Source organism: Empidonax traillii, unplaced genomic scaffold (genome assembly GCF_003031625.1).
Source record: "Empidonax traillii isolate 1590-97213 ecotype Southwest subspecies unplaced genomic scaffold, ASM303162v1 scaffold52:size1600334, whole genome shotgun sequence".
In the NCBI taxonomy this organism is placed as follows: Eukaryota; Metazoa; Chordata; class Aves; order Passeriformes; family Tyrannidae; genus Empidonax; species Empidonax traillii.
In genome coordinates, this window is record NW_020955245.1 from 944,383 (window position 1) to 958,739 (window position 14,357).

A 14,357-nucleotide genomic window follows, 5' to 3' on the forward strand; every position below is an offset into this window, starting at 1 on the left:
AGCCACACGTGGAGGAGGTTCTGTTAGTTCCAGTTACCCATAGAAAAGTGTCTTTATAAATAACATCATGCAGCTGCAGTCGGCCCAAGCTGATGCTGTGTCGCGGCAGGTCCGTGCGTGAGCCGGTCCTCGTCCATCAGCATCCCACGGCGTGGAAAAGGAACGGCTCCTCCTCTGCTTCCTCCCAGCTGGCGTGGGCAGCGCAGGGCCCAGTGGAGTCCATCCCTTCAAGGCTGCTTGTCCCAAGAGGGCCCGTGCGTGGGGCTGTGCCGCACGGGGAGGAGGTCGTAGTGCCCGGGAATGTGGCTGTTCCTGGGAAGGTCGTACGGGTTCTGCAGGTAACTGGCACTCCGGCTGCGGCCGTCTTGGACTATGCTGACAGTGGGCTCTGAAAGGAAAACTGGGTTATGGCAACCAGCAGCGCTCCCAAAACCAGTGACTGTCCAAGCACAGGACATGGGCCTCCCAAACCACCTCACCCCCTCCAGGCAGCACAGGAGGCAGCAGGTGGGGCAGAGCAGAGAGGAAATCACGCAACAGGACACAGGGAAGGGCTGGAGCTGTGTCAGGAGAGGGTTAGGCTGGGTATCAGGTAAAGGTCCTTCCCCCAGAGGGTGGTGGGCACTAAACCGGCTCCCCAGGGCAGTGGGCACGGCCCCAAGAGCTCCGGGAGGGTTTGGACAACGCTCTGAGGGACAGGGTGGGATTGTTGAGGTGTTCTGTGCAGGGCCAGGAGTTGGACTCGATGATCCCTGTGAGTCCCCCTTTCAGCTCTTAGCTCCCCAAATCAACACCCCAGTGCTCAGGCCTTCCCCCCCCTGCCAGTGTCTCCCTGCCCTGTGCCAATTCCAGCTCCTTGTGCCAGGAAAAGCAGCCTCTACACTGATCCCCACCCCAGCTGCTGGAGCAGCCCCCGTGCCACCCACTGCTCACCAACTTCGTAGATGTTTTTATTGGCTGTGGATGAAGTTGGCATTTCGGAATAGGGGGACTCCCTGTGCCCAGGCGATTTCATTTCCACGTAGCTGCTCTCGGAGTGTTTGCAGGTTAAAATGGGGGGGTCTTTGATGGTGGCATAGGGGTTTTCACTGCTGTTCAGGGAACAAGTGCTGGAGCTGCACACGGACTCCTTCATATAATCTGCAAAACAAGAGCGGGGTGGGAGCGTCAGGGTCATTAGCTTCACTCAGGTAATTACAACTGAGCCTCTGCAGGAAGGCTGGGGGTGACAAGGGGACAGGGGGGAAGGAGGATCCTCGACGCATCCAGCACAGACACCCGGCGCTTGTGCTCTGGGTGCTCCAGACCATTGCATCCACAACTCACTGGCAGGAAAGAAACAAAAACCTGCTCAGCACCGAAGGTTTTGCTGTAAAAGGCCCTAGCTGTCGTTTACTGCCAATCTTTAATTTGAGGTGGCAACGCCTTCCCTCCCTGCCCTAATTCCCAAGGAGCCGTGTTGTTTAACCCCGCACGGGACCACGAGTGGGCTCTGCAGGCAGGACCCTCTGCTGGGGCTGGGGCTGCTGGGCCAGCTGCTGGGTGAGTGTCCCGGGGCTTTGGGCACATCCAAGGCCCTGTGTTGGAATGCTCAGCTTTGCCACAGGCTCAGAACTGCAGCCTTGGCGTGTGTGGCCCCCTGAGAGCGCCGGCTTCGGGGTTTTATCCAGCATCCTGCAAGCTGGAACACTTGGGTTTCCACAGGGAGGGGGACAATCCTCTGTCTGAGCCTCACTCCTGCTCTGCTTTTCCCCCCTCATTGCTGCAAACATCTCCTGCTCCTCTCCCCTGGGCTGGAGAGGAGGAGACGGTGACGGAGGCGCTACGTGGGGGGAACGAGGTTGGCGTGAGAGCTGCGACCACCGGTTGGTGACCCTGGCTGGGCTGTGCCAGCCCTCAGCAAGGTACAGTGCCAGTCTTACTTCAAAAAAAAAAAAAAAAAAAAAAAAAAAAAAAAAAAAAAAAAAAAAAAAAAAAAAAAAAAAAAAAAAAAAAAAAAAAATAGAGAATAAATAAGTCTTAACATTGACAGTCAAGAACGTGCCATTGCTGCCGTGTGCATCCTGCTGGGCAGTGCCAGTAATTTAGAATTAGAGCGATGCAATGAAAGATGAGGCATTTTCTTGTGCTGGGTTACAGTACAAAGGCAGATCCTGGTATATATGAAATACTCCCGGTGAAATAGTGGGACTTGCAAAATAGCTGCAATCCCAGCTGCCCCCGCTGTCTAGTATGGGAGACAAAAAGAGAAATTCAGGTTAAGAAATGACAGACAACACGACACCGCTCCTCCCTTACAAACCTCGTCTCCGAGCCCCATCCTGCTCCCTCGCTCGCCGGGTTTGCTCCACTGGGTGTGATTCTCCCTCCACCAGCTCTGGGGTTGTGTCTGTGTGTCCATCACCCCCTGGGCCTGGTGCCCCTGGCCTGGATTCAGCCCTGAGGGAGGTGCCAGGTCGTGCCCTGCCACCTGCACAAGGAGTCGCCTTTCTGGCCTCCCTGGTTTCAGGGACACGGCAAGTGTGGAGAGCCCTGAGCTCTGAGGGGCAGTGACAGCAGCTCCTCTGCAAACAAACCAGCAGCAGGGGCTGGACCGTGCGGGGTGGGAGGCTGGCAGAGGCTCTGGCACCACTGCAATGGTAATTGAGCTATAAAATCAAGAACCTCCTCGTCTGACTCCAGCCTGGGGGGGATCAGCAGTGCCTTTGCTTCCACGTGAAACATGCCTGGTGTGGGACATCCCAGCAGATGGGAACCAGGGAACACCGACATTCCCTGGCTGTTGGACACAGGGTTTGGCCCTCCAGCTTCACCAACCCCATCCCAGTACAAGTCAGGGGAAAACTGCCCCATCCCATCCTTCCACAGGGCGATGGAGCAACTCTGGGAGAGCAAAGGCTCCTGCACATGAGTGAGCTCAGTGTTGTTGGCCTTTGTTCTCTGTGTGTGACTTAAACTCAGGTGCCAGAGCCTGGGATCTGTTGGTGTGAGAGGTGAGGAGACCATGGACAAAGACTTAACAAATGAATTAATCAATTAATCAAAATCCTTGGAGTGAAAAGACCTATTTGGACTGGGCCCCAGTCTTCAGTCACCGGGAGGGTTGTGCAGGAGTGAGCTCTCTCACGTGGACAAGGAGCCGGAGTGGGAGCACTCACTGCTTGAGGGGCATGGCTGGATGAGGAGGGACTCATTCCTGAGGCTTTCATTCCATTCTCAGCCAAAGAAAAGCTCAGCTCTACCTGGCAGCGAGTTACAGTTCCTGGTCCTACTGCAGGTCTGTGGTGCTTGTTAGGAGAGCCTGGGCAGCCTGCAATGAGCCAGCTCTACATTTTGGGGCGAGATAGGGAGATTATGACAAACTTCCCTCCCTGCCTCAAGCTGTGCTGCTGAGCAACATTTTCTGGGGTAGAAAAGGCAGGATCCTCCTCGTGCCCTGAGCGTCACTACAGAGCATTCCCTGTCGGCACCATGGCTGGGAGGGAACAAATCACACCCGAGCAGGGCTTAGAATAATAAAATAACAATTATAAAGGACTACTGGCTACTACAGCAAAAAAGGGCCAAGGGGAAATGCTGCTCCTGCAGAGCTGTGCTGGGTCAGTGCTGGTTTGTTGATGGAATTGGGCACATTGGAGCTGGCACAGGCGAAAATCCCAGCACATCAGCTATTTTATTGAGCCCAGCTCAGCTACTTTTACCCTTCCTAAGCCCAAATTCACCTGCCCTGCTGCCAGGGCTGGCACCCCTCTCCAGGCAGGTGTCCCTCAGCACCAGCCCTGCCCTTCCCAGGCCCTGCTGGGAGACACCAAACACCGCTGGGGCTGCCCAGACTTGTTTGGCCTCTCCCAGGAGCTGCCTTTACCCCACAAGATATTGGGAAACAACGTGCCCAGGAGCTGATTCCCTCTGACGTAAATGGGAGCTCCAGGATCAGCCCTTCACTCTGGATACCATAAATCTATTTTATGGAGCACCAGCCTTTTTTTGGGAACGTGCTGCACACCAGGGAGTCATTAGCCCACCAGAAACACTCTGTGCAGGATCACGGAGAATTTAAGGGATGGAGAAGCAGCTGAGTTGCTTTGTTATTAAGGTAATTTGGGGGATAATTAAGCAGTCTGGCATCGATTGTCAGATTTCGTTTTGTGAATTAATTTAACCAGGACAAGGGTGTTTAGAAATTCTCAGCCCCTGGTGCTGCAGGCCCTGTGTGAGCTCTGGCCACGCTGCCTCCTCATCCTCCCCGTACCCACAGGGAGCTCTGGTGGAGGTGGAAGCTCAGCTCGAGCCGTGGCACTGTCACCACAGTGCTGGGACTCACTGGAAGCACTGGCTCAGCTGGACTTCCAGAGAAATACGGGGAATATGCTCTAATTTTGCAGTCCCTTCCTTCTGTGTTGCCTGGATACCAATCTCCAGACCTTTGGAGGGTTTATTTTTGTTAGCAGGGACTGGAAATGTCCCCTCCCACAGACTGGGTTCCTCTCTTTCGCCCTGAATTTCCCCTGGCATCCTAATGACAAGCCTTGGAACCTCCTGCCCCGCTGGAAGTGCTGAGGAAGGTGCTGCACACAGGCAGAACGTGCTGTTCCTGCTAGTTAACCCCTTTGGGATGCCATGCCTTGCTGGCTGCTGTCCCTGTCCTGCCCAGCCCTGGCTGCTGCAGGGACAGGAACACAGCCAGGGCTCAGTGCAGCTCCCCAGAGTGACACAGGAGTGGGGACACATCCTGCACAAACCCCAGATGAACCAGGCTGAATGGGATCAGTGCTTCCAGCTCCAGGGGTTTGTTTTCCTGGCTGTTGTGCAAAGGGTAGGTTTATTTTCCTTGAGGTGTTACTGCCTTGAGGTCACCTTATTCCACCAGTGCATCAGCACTCATTTAAAAAACTACTTCTAAAAAATAGGGAAGGACTCAGCTGCAAGGGAAAGCTTGGAAATGGTATCACTGAGCACCATGCAGAGGAAAGAAACTGCTCAGAAACCTGCTCTGGAAATCTCCTGACTGTCCAGCCCCTGTCACCAGGTGCCACCAGTGTGGCACCCAGCCCTCCCTGCCCCAAGGGCTCCTGCTGCTGTCAGACACTGGGAGCGACCCTGGCAGACCCAAACCTCTGTGCCTGCCCCCCTGCCCCTCCCCTGGCAGCATTCCTTGTGCCAGGCTGCCCAGGAACAGCCCTCTCCTGGTGTCCTGCTCTGGGCCAGCCCCGAGGGGAACAGGCTCTGGTGTCCTCCCAGACCTGGGGAAGGGGGTGCTGGACCAGGATCAGAACAGCCTGAGCTCAGCCCCAGCCCCTGTGCCCCCTCCAGGGCTCTGAGCTGGTCCAGGGGCACCAAACGCCACTTCCAGCTGCAGGATAAACTTTCCCCAGTTGGACCACCCTGGTGGGAGAAGAGTGGATGAAAGCAGATGGAAACTAAGCCCCCACCCGCCAAGTCCTTCTGCTGACAGGATCCAACTGGCTGGGACTGGGAGTTGCTTTCTCTCCATCTTTGGGAGGAATTTGGGGAGTCAGGGCTAACTCTGCGCCTGGCAGGGCAGGAAGAGCTGCAAGCTGAGCATGGGGCACATTCCCAGCTCCTTTGGGGAGGAATTCCCCCAGGGCTGGGGGTGTCCCAGGGCAGCTGAGCAGCACAAAGAACACCCCAGCTGTCCTGACGTGGTTTCTGGGCCTGATTTCTCCATTTATCAGGAGATGAACGTGTAAAAGAAACGGTTCAGATCCTAAATAATAAGCAAAATATGTAGGAACAGAAAATACATTTTCACAGTTCCCTGTCCCTGGGATTCTTTTTCCTCTGTTCCCGCTGGTTCCCCTCTGTGTGACTGTGCCTGTGGATGGGAGCTCCTGCTGCATGTGTTTCAAGCAGCTTTTAAACCTTGTAAACACAGCAATTTACTAGAAACTAATGAAGCTAATGGTTCCATGTAAAGAGAACAGCTAGCTGTATTGCAGTAAAATTTTTCTTCTGAAAAAGAGAATCACTGAAGTAGCAGTGGATTGAGTATAATATATATCATATATGTACATAACCCTTTTAATATTTTAATTTTAGCTTTACTAAGAAAGACTGGGTTATGGATTATTGCTTTCCTTCTGTGTTTCTGTGCAGTAAGGTGAATTTTTAGCAAATATTGCACCACTGTGTTTTGAAAACGGCAGCTACAAAGAGATTATTGATCTCTAGGCCTGGCTACAGGCTGGTCACTGCTTTGTGTGAGGAACAGCTTTTGATATTCCTGGTTAGTTCAGACAAAGGTGTGGCCCTGGAGCAGCTCAGGGGTGTCTGGCACCCAGCTGTGTGTGAGGGCACCACTGTCCCTGTGACTCAGCCAGCAGCAGCTCCAGGACACTGCTGTGCTATTTCCCTCCCTGGCTGATGGAGGGACATTCCCAGGCATGAACAGACACAACAGCCCTGGATTCACATCAAGGACCTGGAGCCTGAAACCTGCCTATTCCCCACAGACAGATTCCTTGCTCCACCTTCTGGAGTTCAAGTTCCCTGTGCTGAAGCCCAGCCCAACCTGTCAGGAGCTCTGGGAACCACTCTGCCAAGTGCTCCATGTCCAGCCATCACTGGAATGTTTGGAATGTAAACCTGGGGGACAAGTGAAATGTCAAACCAGCTGTGCTCAGGACTCATCCCTGATCCCTTTTTAGAGCTGCCCTGGAGCCAGTGCCCGTAAATTCTCCTGCCATGTGAGGGGTCAGTGACCTCAGGGAGGGCTCTGCTCCAACCCCCTCTCAGCAAAGGGCACGAGGCAGGGGCAGCTCATCTTCTGGGGGCTCTGCTCGAACTCAGGATGGCCAAGAGCAGGGGAACACCCCGGTCTGTCCTCAGCAGCTGCCACCACATCCCTGGGGGTGGCCAGTGGGTCCTACAGGAGCGTCCCCTGCCCAGCCAGCTCCACCTGCCCCTCCTGCCCTGCAGCTGAGCCCTCCCTTTTGCCCTGTGCTGCTGTGCCAGGCAGGAGCCTGTGGCCCTGGCAAGCCCTAATCCAGAACTCCTGGCCCCAGGAGTGCTGCCAGCAGGGTCGTGGCTCTGTCCCTCCCTGCCTGCCCCGGCCACTGTCCCAGGTGCTCCTATCTCACCTCTTCTAGGGCACCCTCCTCACACCTGGCAGGGTTCTGCAGCACTGGATACCATACCTTTGAAGCTTTTTTCCATTATGTATGTGTTCTGACGTCTATCCATCCCACAAGCACCTGCATAAAAATGATATATAACGGAAAACAAATAAATATTGATGTAAATTGGATCGCTTTGACTGCTGAGCAGCATAATATTCCTCCCCCTGAACTGTACATCGAGGCCCTCATTTAGGCAGGCTCTTAAGCACGTCCTCAGCTGTGAGCACACCCTCAGCTTCAGTGGGGAGCCTGTGCCTGCCGAGAATTCTGCGTGTGCTCAAGAGCTTCCCTGAAGGGAGGGCTTTCCTGCAGCAGGGCTACCAGAACAGCCATCCATCAGGAGATCAGGAAAAAAAATCATCTGCTGGTACGTTCAGGACTGAAACACTGGCTTGGATTAGGGAAAGAAGCCTGAAACGTGTCCTTTCCCACCCGAGTCTGCAGGTTGTGTTGCATCACCCTGTGACGTGTTTTAGGCTTTGTTTTGTTGGTGGACAGTGGGTTATTTGGCTCACAGCCTTAGGTCTGAGGTGCTCACAATCTGCTTGAATTACCCACTATAAATTTGCACGGTTCAGTAACTGATGTGACAACAGTCCCTGAGTGTCCCCTGTGGTCTGACAGTGCAGAGAGCTGACAGCAACACCTGTGGCTCCACAGGAACTTGCTGTTCCTCATGGAAGCGGAGACAGAAGGGGATGGGAACCTCTTCCATTTCCACTGCTGCAGATTGCCCTCGATATCAATCAAGAGGCAAATCTAATGCAAGCCTTTAAATCTCTTTAACTATGGAGTCTGGTATTCCTTATTGACTGGGAAAATCAATGCAGATTTGGTTACTGAGCAATGTCTCCGTGGCTTTTGGGATTCCCAGTCAAGTAACTCGGTTAGGCTGGGAAAAGAGCCCTGCAAACTGTGTCCCAGAGGCTTCCCAGCTGTTTGTCCTTGAGTGTCCTCTGGTCTCTCTGCAGAAAAGTTGTCACAGCCACGGGCAATGCTGTACCAGTGCCTTTATCATCACACCTTTGGGGTTTCTTTGGCTAAATAAGAAAAATGACTAAATTAGACAATAAACGTGTTAGTGGCGAATCAAAGACAAAGCAAACCCTCTGCTCTGGCTCTCAGGGCTCATCCCTGAGCACAGGCTGAGCTGGTGGTGCATGGCTGGCTCCCTGTGATGGAGCTCATCCTTCTGGCCAAGAGTGACCCCCCAGTCCACGGGAGCACCTTCTGCTTTGTCGTCCCCTCTGATCCCCAGGCAGTTGCTGATGCAGAGGGCGAGGCTGACAGGGAGGTGTGGGAAGCTCTGTCCCACAGCAGGATTAGCTCATGGCTGTTTTCCTGCCCTGTCCTCTGCCAGGGGAGCAGGATGGAGCTAATTCATCCCTGGGCTGCCATCCAAGGGGCTGGGGCTCCCTTTCCCAGCAGTGGATCTCCCCAAGGCCATCCCTGGTGATCACACATCCTCCTGCCAGGGCTGAGCAAATCTCCCAGGGCAGGAACACCCAGGCAGTGTTTGGGAGCAGCTGGAGGGCTCCCAACAGGTCACAGCGGGAAGGGGCTGTGGGAGGGAAGCAAAGGTGACCCAAGCTGACCCCTGGGGAGGACATTGCTCTTGGGAGCCCTACCTGACCCTTCCCAACCTATTCCCTGTAATTCTGCCTTTAGTTTTCTCTTTTATCTGCTACAATACTGTGGGTTTATGACCCATTTCTGTGTATTCACTGCGCTCCTCAGGAGGTGAAATGAATGATGGACACGCTATTTTTTAACCTGCAGAAGTCATTAGAGTGGAAAAGTCCTAAACAGGCCAGGAATGTGGCATTTTATGGAAGTCCAGGTTTAACTCTGAAGCTGAATTATCTGCTGGGTGAAATCAGAGTCTCGGCTGGAAATATTTTTCCACACCTCTTGGCTTTGAGAAAAATGCAAAGTCAGCTGTGAATCAAACTTAGTGGCTTTGGTCCTTTGGAATAAATTCAGCTTCGAGTCCCTCCCCATGGGCTGCAAATCACCCTTTAGTCTCTGCATCAAGGACTGCTGTTAAAAACCCATTCCACATAAAGCCATTTTTGCTGCAGCCAACGAGCACAACAACCCTCCCTGAACCCAGGACGTGGCTCAGGAGTTTTGACTCCCTCAGGAGAGGAGCTGGAAGATGGAATCTACCACTGCTCAGTGCAGGCTGGACCAGAGCAAGAGAGATCTGTCAGGGAATTCCTGTTCTGCAGCAGGAGATGGAGAACAGAGAATGCAAAGACAAGCCTCTCCCTGTAACGAGGACTGAGCTGCCTTGGGAGGGCAGTGACACACAGGGAGGTGACAAAGCCGCCTCTTCTTGGCACCAGAGCCCCCAAACTCTGATCTCTCCAGGCCACGTCCATGGGAATTACTTGTGCTCATCCCTAGACCCCAACTCCCCTGAGCAGACACGACCAGCTCTCTGACAAAGCCCCTTATCTGAAGCTCACAAGCAAAGGTGCCAGCAGCAAAAATACAGGCTCTGTCCTCACATTCCCCACTTGGAAAGAACATGAACCTGGCACACAAAGTCCTGCAAAACAGGCAGAACACCTGCAGTCTGGTGAGACCCACTGGAATGAAGAGAACTCCTTATGATTGGGGGTTTTAGAAGATGAGTGTCAGAGTTAATTTTCACACAAATATTCTTACAATCACCTTTCCCTCAACTATAATTAATACTGAGGACACCTGCAAATTCTAACGAGCCTGGAGATGTCTCTGTGAGCCTGATGCTCCTCATCTGGTGGGTCCCATCCTTTGGGATCACTGCCACAGCTGAGGGGTCGCTGGCAGGGGGGTGACCAGCAGAGCTGAAGGTTTCCATCCATTCCAGATTTCTTGGCAATGTCTCTTCCACCTCCCTTTAATTCTCCCCCACCTCTCTCTCATTTACACCTCTGCTCTCCAGGACCTTTCAGGGTCACAGCACAGGAGCTGTGCTGGTCTCCGAGGCTGTTTTAACTCTTTTTAACTGAATCCAGCCCTGCCCAGTGCTTGGCTGCTCCTCCAGAACACGAGCTGGGGCATCTGTGCCCTAAACCTAAAGCTCACAGTGGGGTGAGAAGTCTTTAACTGTGGCACTTCCATGCCCGATGCAGTTTGAAGGTCGGGATCCCCCCTGTGACCTCACTGGGCTTCACTCCTATTTTGTGTTTACAACTCAACACTGAAGATTTTCACTTCTTTTCTGAAATTTGCACAGGTGGAATCTGCAGCTTTTAATGCACCAAAGGCAATACCAAGAAGTGAAAATATTTTACAGTTTTGTGTAAAAACGGCCTTGATCTGAGCAAGGATTCAACATTATGGGAGTCAGCACGAGCAGGCATTCATTCTGCTACTGAAAAGGAGGAAAAAAAACCCCTTCATTTTCATCAATTACTGTGAAAAAAAAAAAGAAAGGAAAAGGTATCCTGGATGCAAAATGCCATGGGAAAAGCTGAGTGTTGTGCTGGAGGCCACTTAGCTGAAAGCTGAAGTGTTTAGCACTTCTTGCTGCAGAGGCATTTGGCATTGCCCCTGCTAGTAAAATAAAATGCATGAATGCAGGACAGACGTGGCACACAGGGAGCTCAGGACACAGCAAGATAAACACAAATAAAGCAAATAAGTGTGAAAAAAAAAAAAAAAAAGCAGCAAAACGGTAAAAGGAAAATTAACTCGATTTGAGGGAGCATTTGGAAACCCTGCCCCCCATGTCATGTACAGGTAAGCACAACAGCAGCTCTGCAGGTTATTATACACAAAAAAACACTGATGGTTTTGATGATGATGAGGTTTTGCACTGAAGCTTGACAGGTTTGTGATTTTCCTGATGCAGGGAAGGCCCGATCTCTGCAGGGAGGCCTGGTGTGTGCCAGGAGCAGTGACTGCCCTGGGCTCCTCCCTGTGCCACGTGAGCTGAGAGATAGCTGACCTTAAAAATCCCATAATACCCCTTAATGCTGCACTTTCCCCCCCTACAGCATATTTCCAGTAAGGTATCAGTAATCCCAGGAAAGGAAAGGGCAAACTCCAACTGCTCAGATATAGGAAAACAAACAGCATCCAAAGCACTAAATCTGGGAAGGATTTTGAGCTGAGAGCTGCAAAAAACCCTGTTAAAACTTAAGCCAGGGAGAATAAACCCAGGAAAGGCAATTAAACTTCACTCTTGGCTTGGCTGGTGGTTGAGAGTTGCCTGAGAAGCGGGCACGGTGTGATTTACTGGGAGATAACGGTGGATCACACGCCCCAGCTCCCACGGAGGCTCCACACTTCCATCAACATGTCAGCATTTAGTGCTGAGCTTTATTAAGCATGAAAGAAAAGGGAAGAAAAAAAAAAAATCCCAATTTTGAAGTTTTAATGTCCTCAGTCAGTCTTTAAAAAAAAAACAAAAACATTTATGGAGTAGATGATGATAGTGATTCAACCCAGCAGCCCTGGAAGGGAGGCTGGAATGAATATTGACTGTGCTCTCCTAGTCTGTGGTTTGTGGTAAAGGAAACAATTCTCAATTCTCCATCTTTCACTGCTGGCAATTCTGATGGTGAAATAAAGACAACACCGATATTCATCACTATTGTTAATGCCTTCATGAAAGGCTGACTTGGATCTGGAATCGCTCTAAAGTCTACCAAGGTGATGAAAGTGTTTAAAAATTACTGACCTAGTTCATTCAGATAGCTGTAGGGTCTCCAGTCTGCAGTTTCTCTGTCAAGGATTTTGTTACTGAGCTGTTCAAAAAGTATGATAATGGGTTAATGCTGGAAGAAACAGACAGTTCCCACCCGAGACTCCAGCCCAAGGACGTCAGGAACAGAAATGGGAGATGATTGTTACCTTGGCCTCACATCTCAGCCCTTAAGCCTAATGAGCTGGACAGTTGTTCACTAGCATTAGGGAAAATCACAAAGGAAAGTCACTTCACCAAGCCATGAACACAAACATGCTGGAAAACACGGGGTTTCCTTGAGCACCACGACTTTGGACGCCTGTGGCCACGGAGTGACGTGCTGGCAGCTCCACGACAACTAATGGAGAGGGATGGATCAAACCCACCGACATCAGCATGCAAAGAGGGGCTGCTCGGAACTGAGGGGATCTGCTGAGACATCTGCGTGCTCAGTGACGGGAGATGGGACGGTGACAGAGTTCTCTCAATTCAAGGAAAATAACTCTGGCAGCGGCGAAGCGCCAAGGCCTGCGCAGATCTGCCGGCGAGGAGAGGAGCCCAGGGCTGCCAGCCAGATGCTGCTGCTGCTGCTGGAAAAACACCTCTCCCAGCGCTGGCAGCTGGGACCCTCTGTGTGCCTGAGGCATGGAACGGACACATCCCACGCTGCCATGGTGGGAATGCCTGGAAAAGGCTGCTGGTGGACTGACCACCCCTGTCAGCGGGCTCTGGGTTTCTCTGCCGTCTGCCGAAGCCTCGCTCGAGCAAGGTGATGCTTGAACACAACAGCAGGGCAAGCACGGGGGATTTGGGGCTCTGCAGGGAGCTCAGTGGAACATCTCTGTGGTCAGAGAAAGGGGAGGGGTTGCTGTTTTGGGGTACCAGGCTCCTCTAGCCTGGGGCACCGCAGCAAAAAGGGGTTCTACAAAACCCCCGGGGATCGGGTGAGTCCCAGCAAGGAGGGTCTGGGAGTCACTGCAGTTGGTAAAGCTGCCGAGTTTTCCACCTTCACATTTCACCCTTGAAAGCCACAACTGCTGGAATGCAGCTGGTCCTGAGGAAGTGTCAGTTCAAGAGCAAATCCCAACCCTTTTACGGTTGTGAAGCCACCACTGCTCTCCCGTGTCTGCTTCCAGGCTGGGGAGCCTCCTGCCTCTGTTCAGAGGGTTCAGCTCTGCTATTTTACTGTGTTTACAGGAAAATGCTTAACAAAAAGGAGGTTAAAACTGATAGAAAGTATTCAAAATTATCACAACATTTAATTATTCCTGATCTCTCATTCATTTTTGCTTAGCTCCCTCAATGGGTTTTCAGACCTGGCACACAGAAAAACCTCCCTGATGTACTTAAGGCTGTTGGGATACTAAATCCCAGCTGGCACCCAGCACCTACATCCACAATCCAAAGATGTTTCCACCCACCTTCACAGCCTAGTCCAACAGCCCTCAGTGCCACAGCCACCCCCCTGAGGGTGCAGCCCCATGTTGTCCCTGTGCCTGCAGTGATCCCGCTGTCCCTGGGCACTGAGGGAGCTCTGCAGGGAGTCCCCCAGCACTCCTGGAAACTCCTGACGTGCCACCTGAGGAAAGGGGGACACAGCCCTGTGCCCTCAGGACATTTATGTGGTCACAAATACCTTCCCTTTGTGCCACCAGCCCAGGAGCCCATTTCAAACCCATCCAAACTGGGCTCTGACTGAGGAGACTCCGCTGTGGAGCCACCAGCGCTGACCTCGCACGAGGCATCACTTCAGGGCAGTCTGTGCCCTGTGCTCAGTGGGAAGTGCAGCCAGATGATCCCCACAGTCCCCTGAGGCCCTGCAGCCCATGAATCTGTCACCACACAGCTCCAGCGACCGCCGTGTCTGGAGCTCCTCCCGCTCCTCCTCATTTTCTGTCCGTATTCCCACTGAGGTGTCATCAGCTCAGCAGGCACCTCTGCACCAGCCACTCTCCTCAAGGACGTGCCCAGAGCAGGGAGACAGTTGATAAAGCTGCTTGTCTGCAGCATTTCCAGAGCAATCCCTGCCCCAGAGCAGTGGCTGTGGCTGCACATTCCTGCTCCTGGCACACGCTGTGCGTTGGCATCTCCCAGCTGAGGGCACAGGAGCCGTTTCTGTATCACTGAGCAGCTCCTGGTGCTTCCCCCAGACTGGGAATGGAAACCCTGGCAGCAGACAGGGGTATGGAGCGATGGGGCACTCAGGAGAACAGCAGTGGCACAGGAATGAGGAGCAGATCAGCTTGGAACGTGGCCCAACACACCCCAGCACATCAGTTCTCAGAGCCCACGGCCTCGTCCTTCGCTTCAGAACTCCCAGTCAGAACACAAACGCTGATTTCCAACCCAGCTGCACCACTTAGAGCACATTTATTAAAGTCTTGGGGGTTTCTATTAAAAGCTGTGGGCTTGCAGGATTTATAAATCAGCTCACAAACCTAAAATTTGGCATGAAGAGCTACGGGCTAGAATTGATTTTTTTTAATGAAATGATTTGGGGACATTTCGAAGTTTTCCTGAATGCAGCAATTAGGAAG

At 52.5% G+C, this 14,357-nt stretch overlaps 1 protein-coding gene across 11 annotated transcripts in view; it reads right to left on the minus strand.

Moving 5' to 3' along the window:
* Positions 1-7: 7 nt before the first annotated feature.
* MEGF11 (multiple EGF like domains 11) overlaps positions 8-14,357 on the minus strand; it is a 247,115-nt gene continuing 232,765 nt past the window's right edge. For 4 of the 11 annotated variants that reach the window (XM_027879240.1, XM_027879241.1, XM_027879244.1 and 1 more), the window contains 4 exons: positions 11,815-11,881; positions 7,158-7,214; positions 934-1,140; positions 8-388 (listed from right to left, as the gene is read on the minus strand). In XM_027879240.1, coding sequence (XP_027735041.1) covers positions 228-388; positions 934-1,140; positions 7,158-7,214; positions 11,815-11,881 — 492 coding nt within the window. In that variant the 3' untranslated portion in view covers positions 8-227. Of the gene's footprint in view, positions 389-933; positions 1,141-2,044; positions 2,228-7,157; positions 7,215-11,511; positions 11,689-11,814; positions 11,882-14,357 lie in introns of those variants that run through there. The other 7 variants (XM_027879246.1, XM_027879245.1, XM_027879249.1 and 4 more) reach the window with 7 other exon arrangements.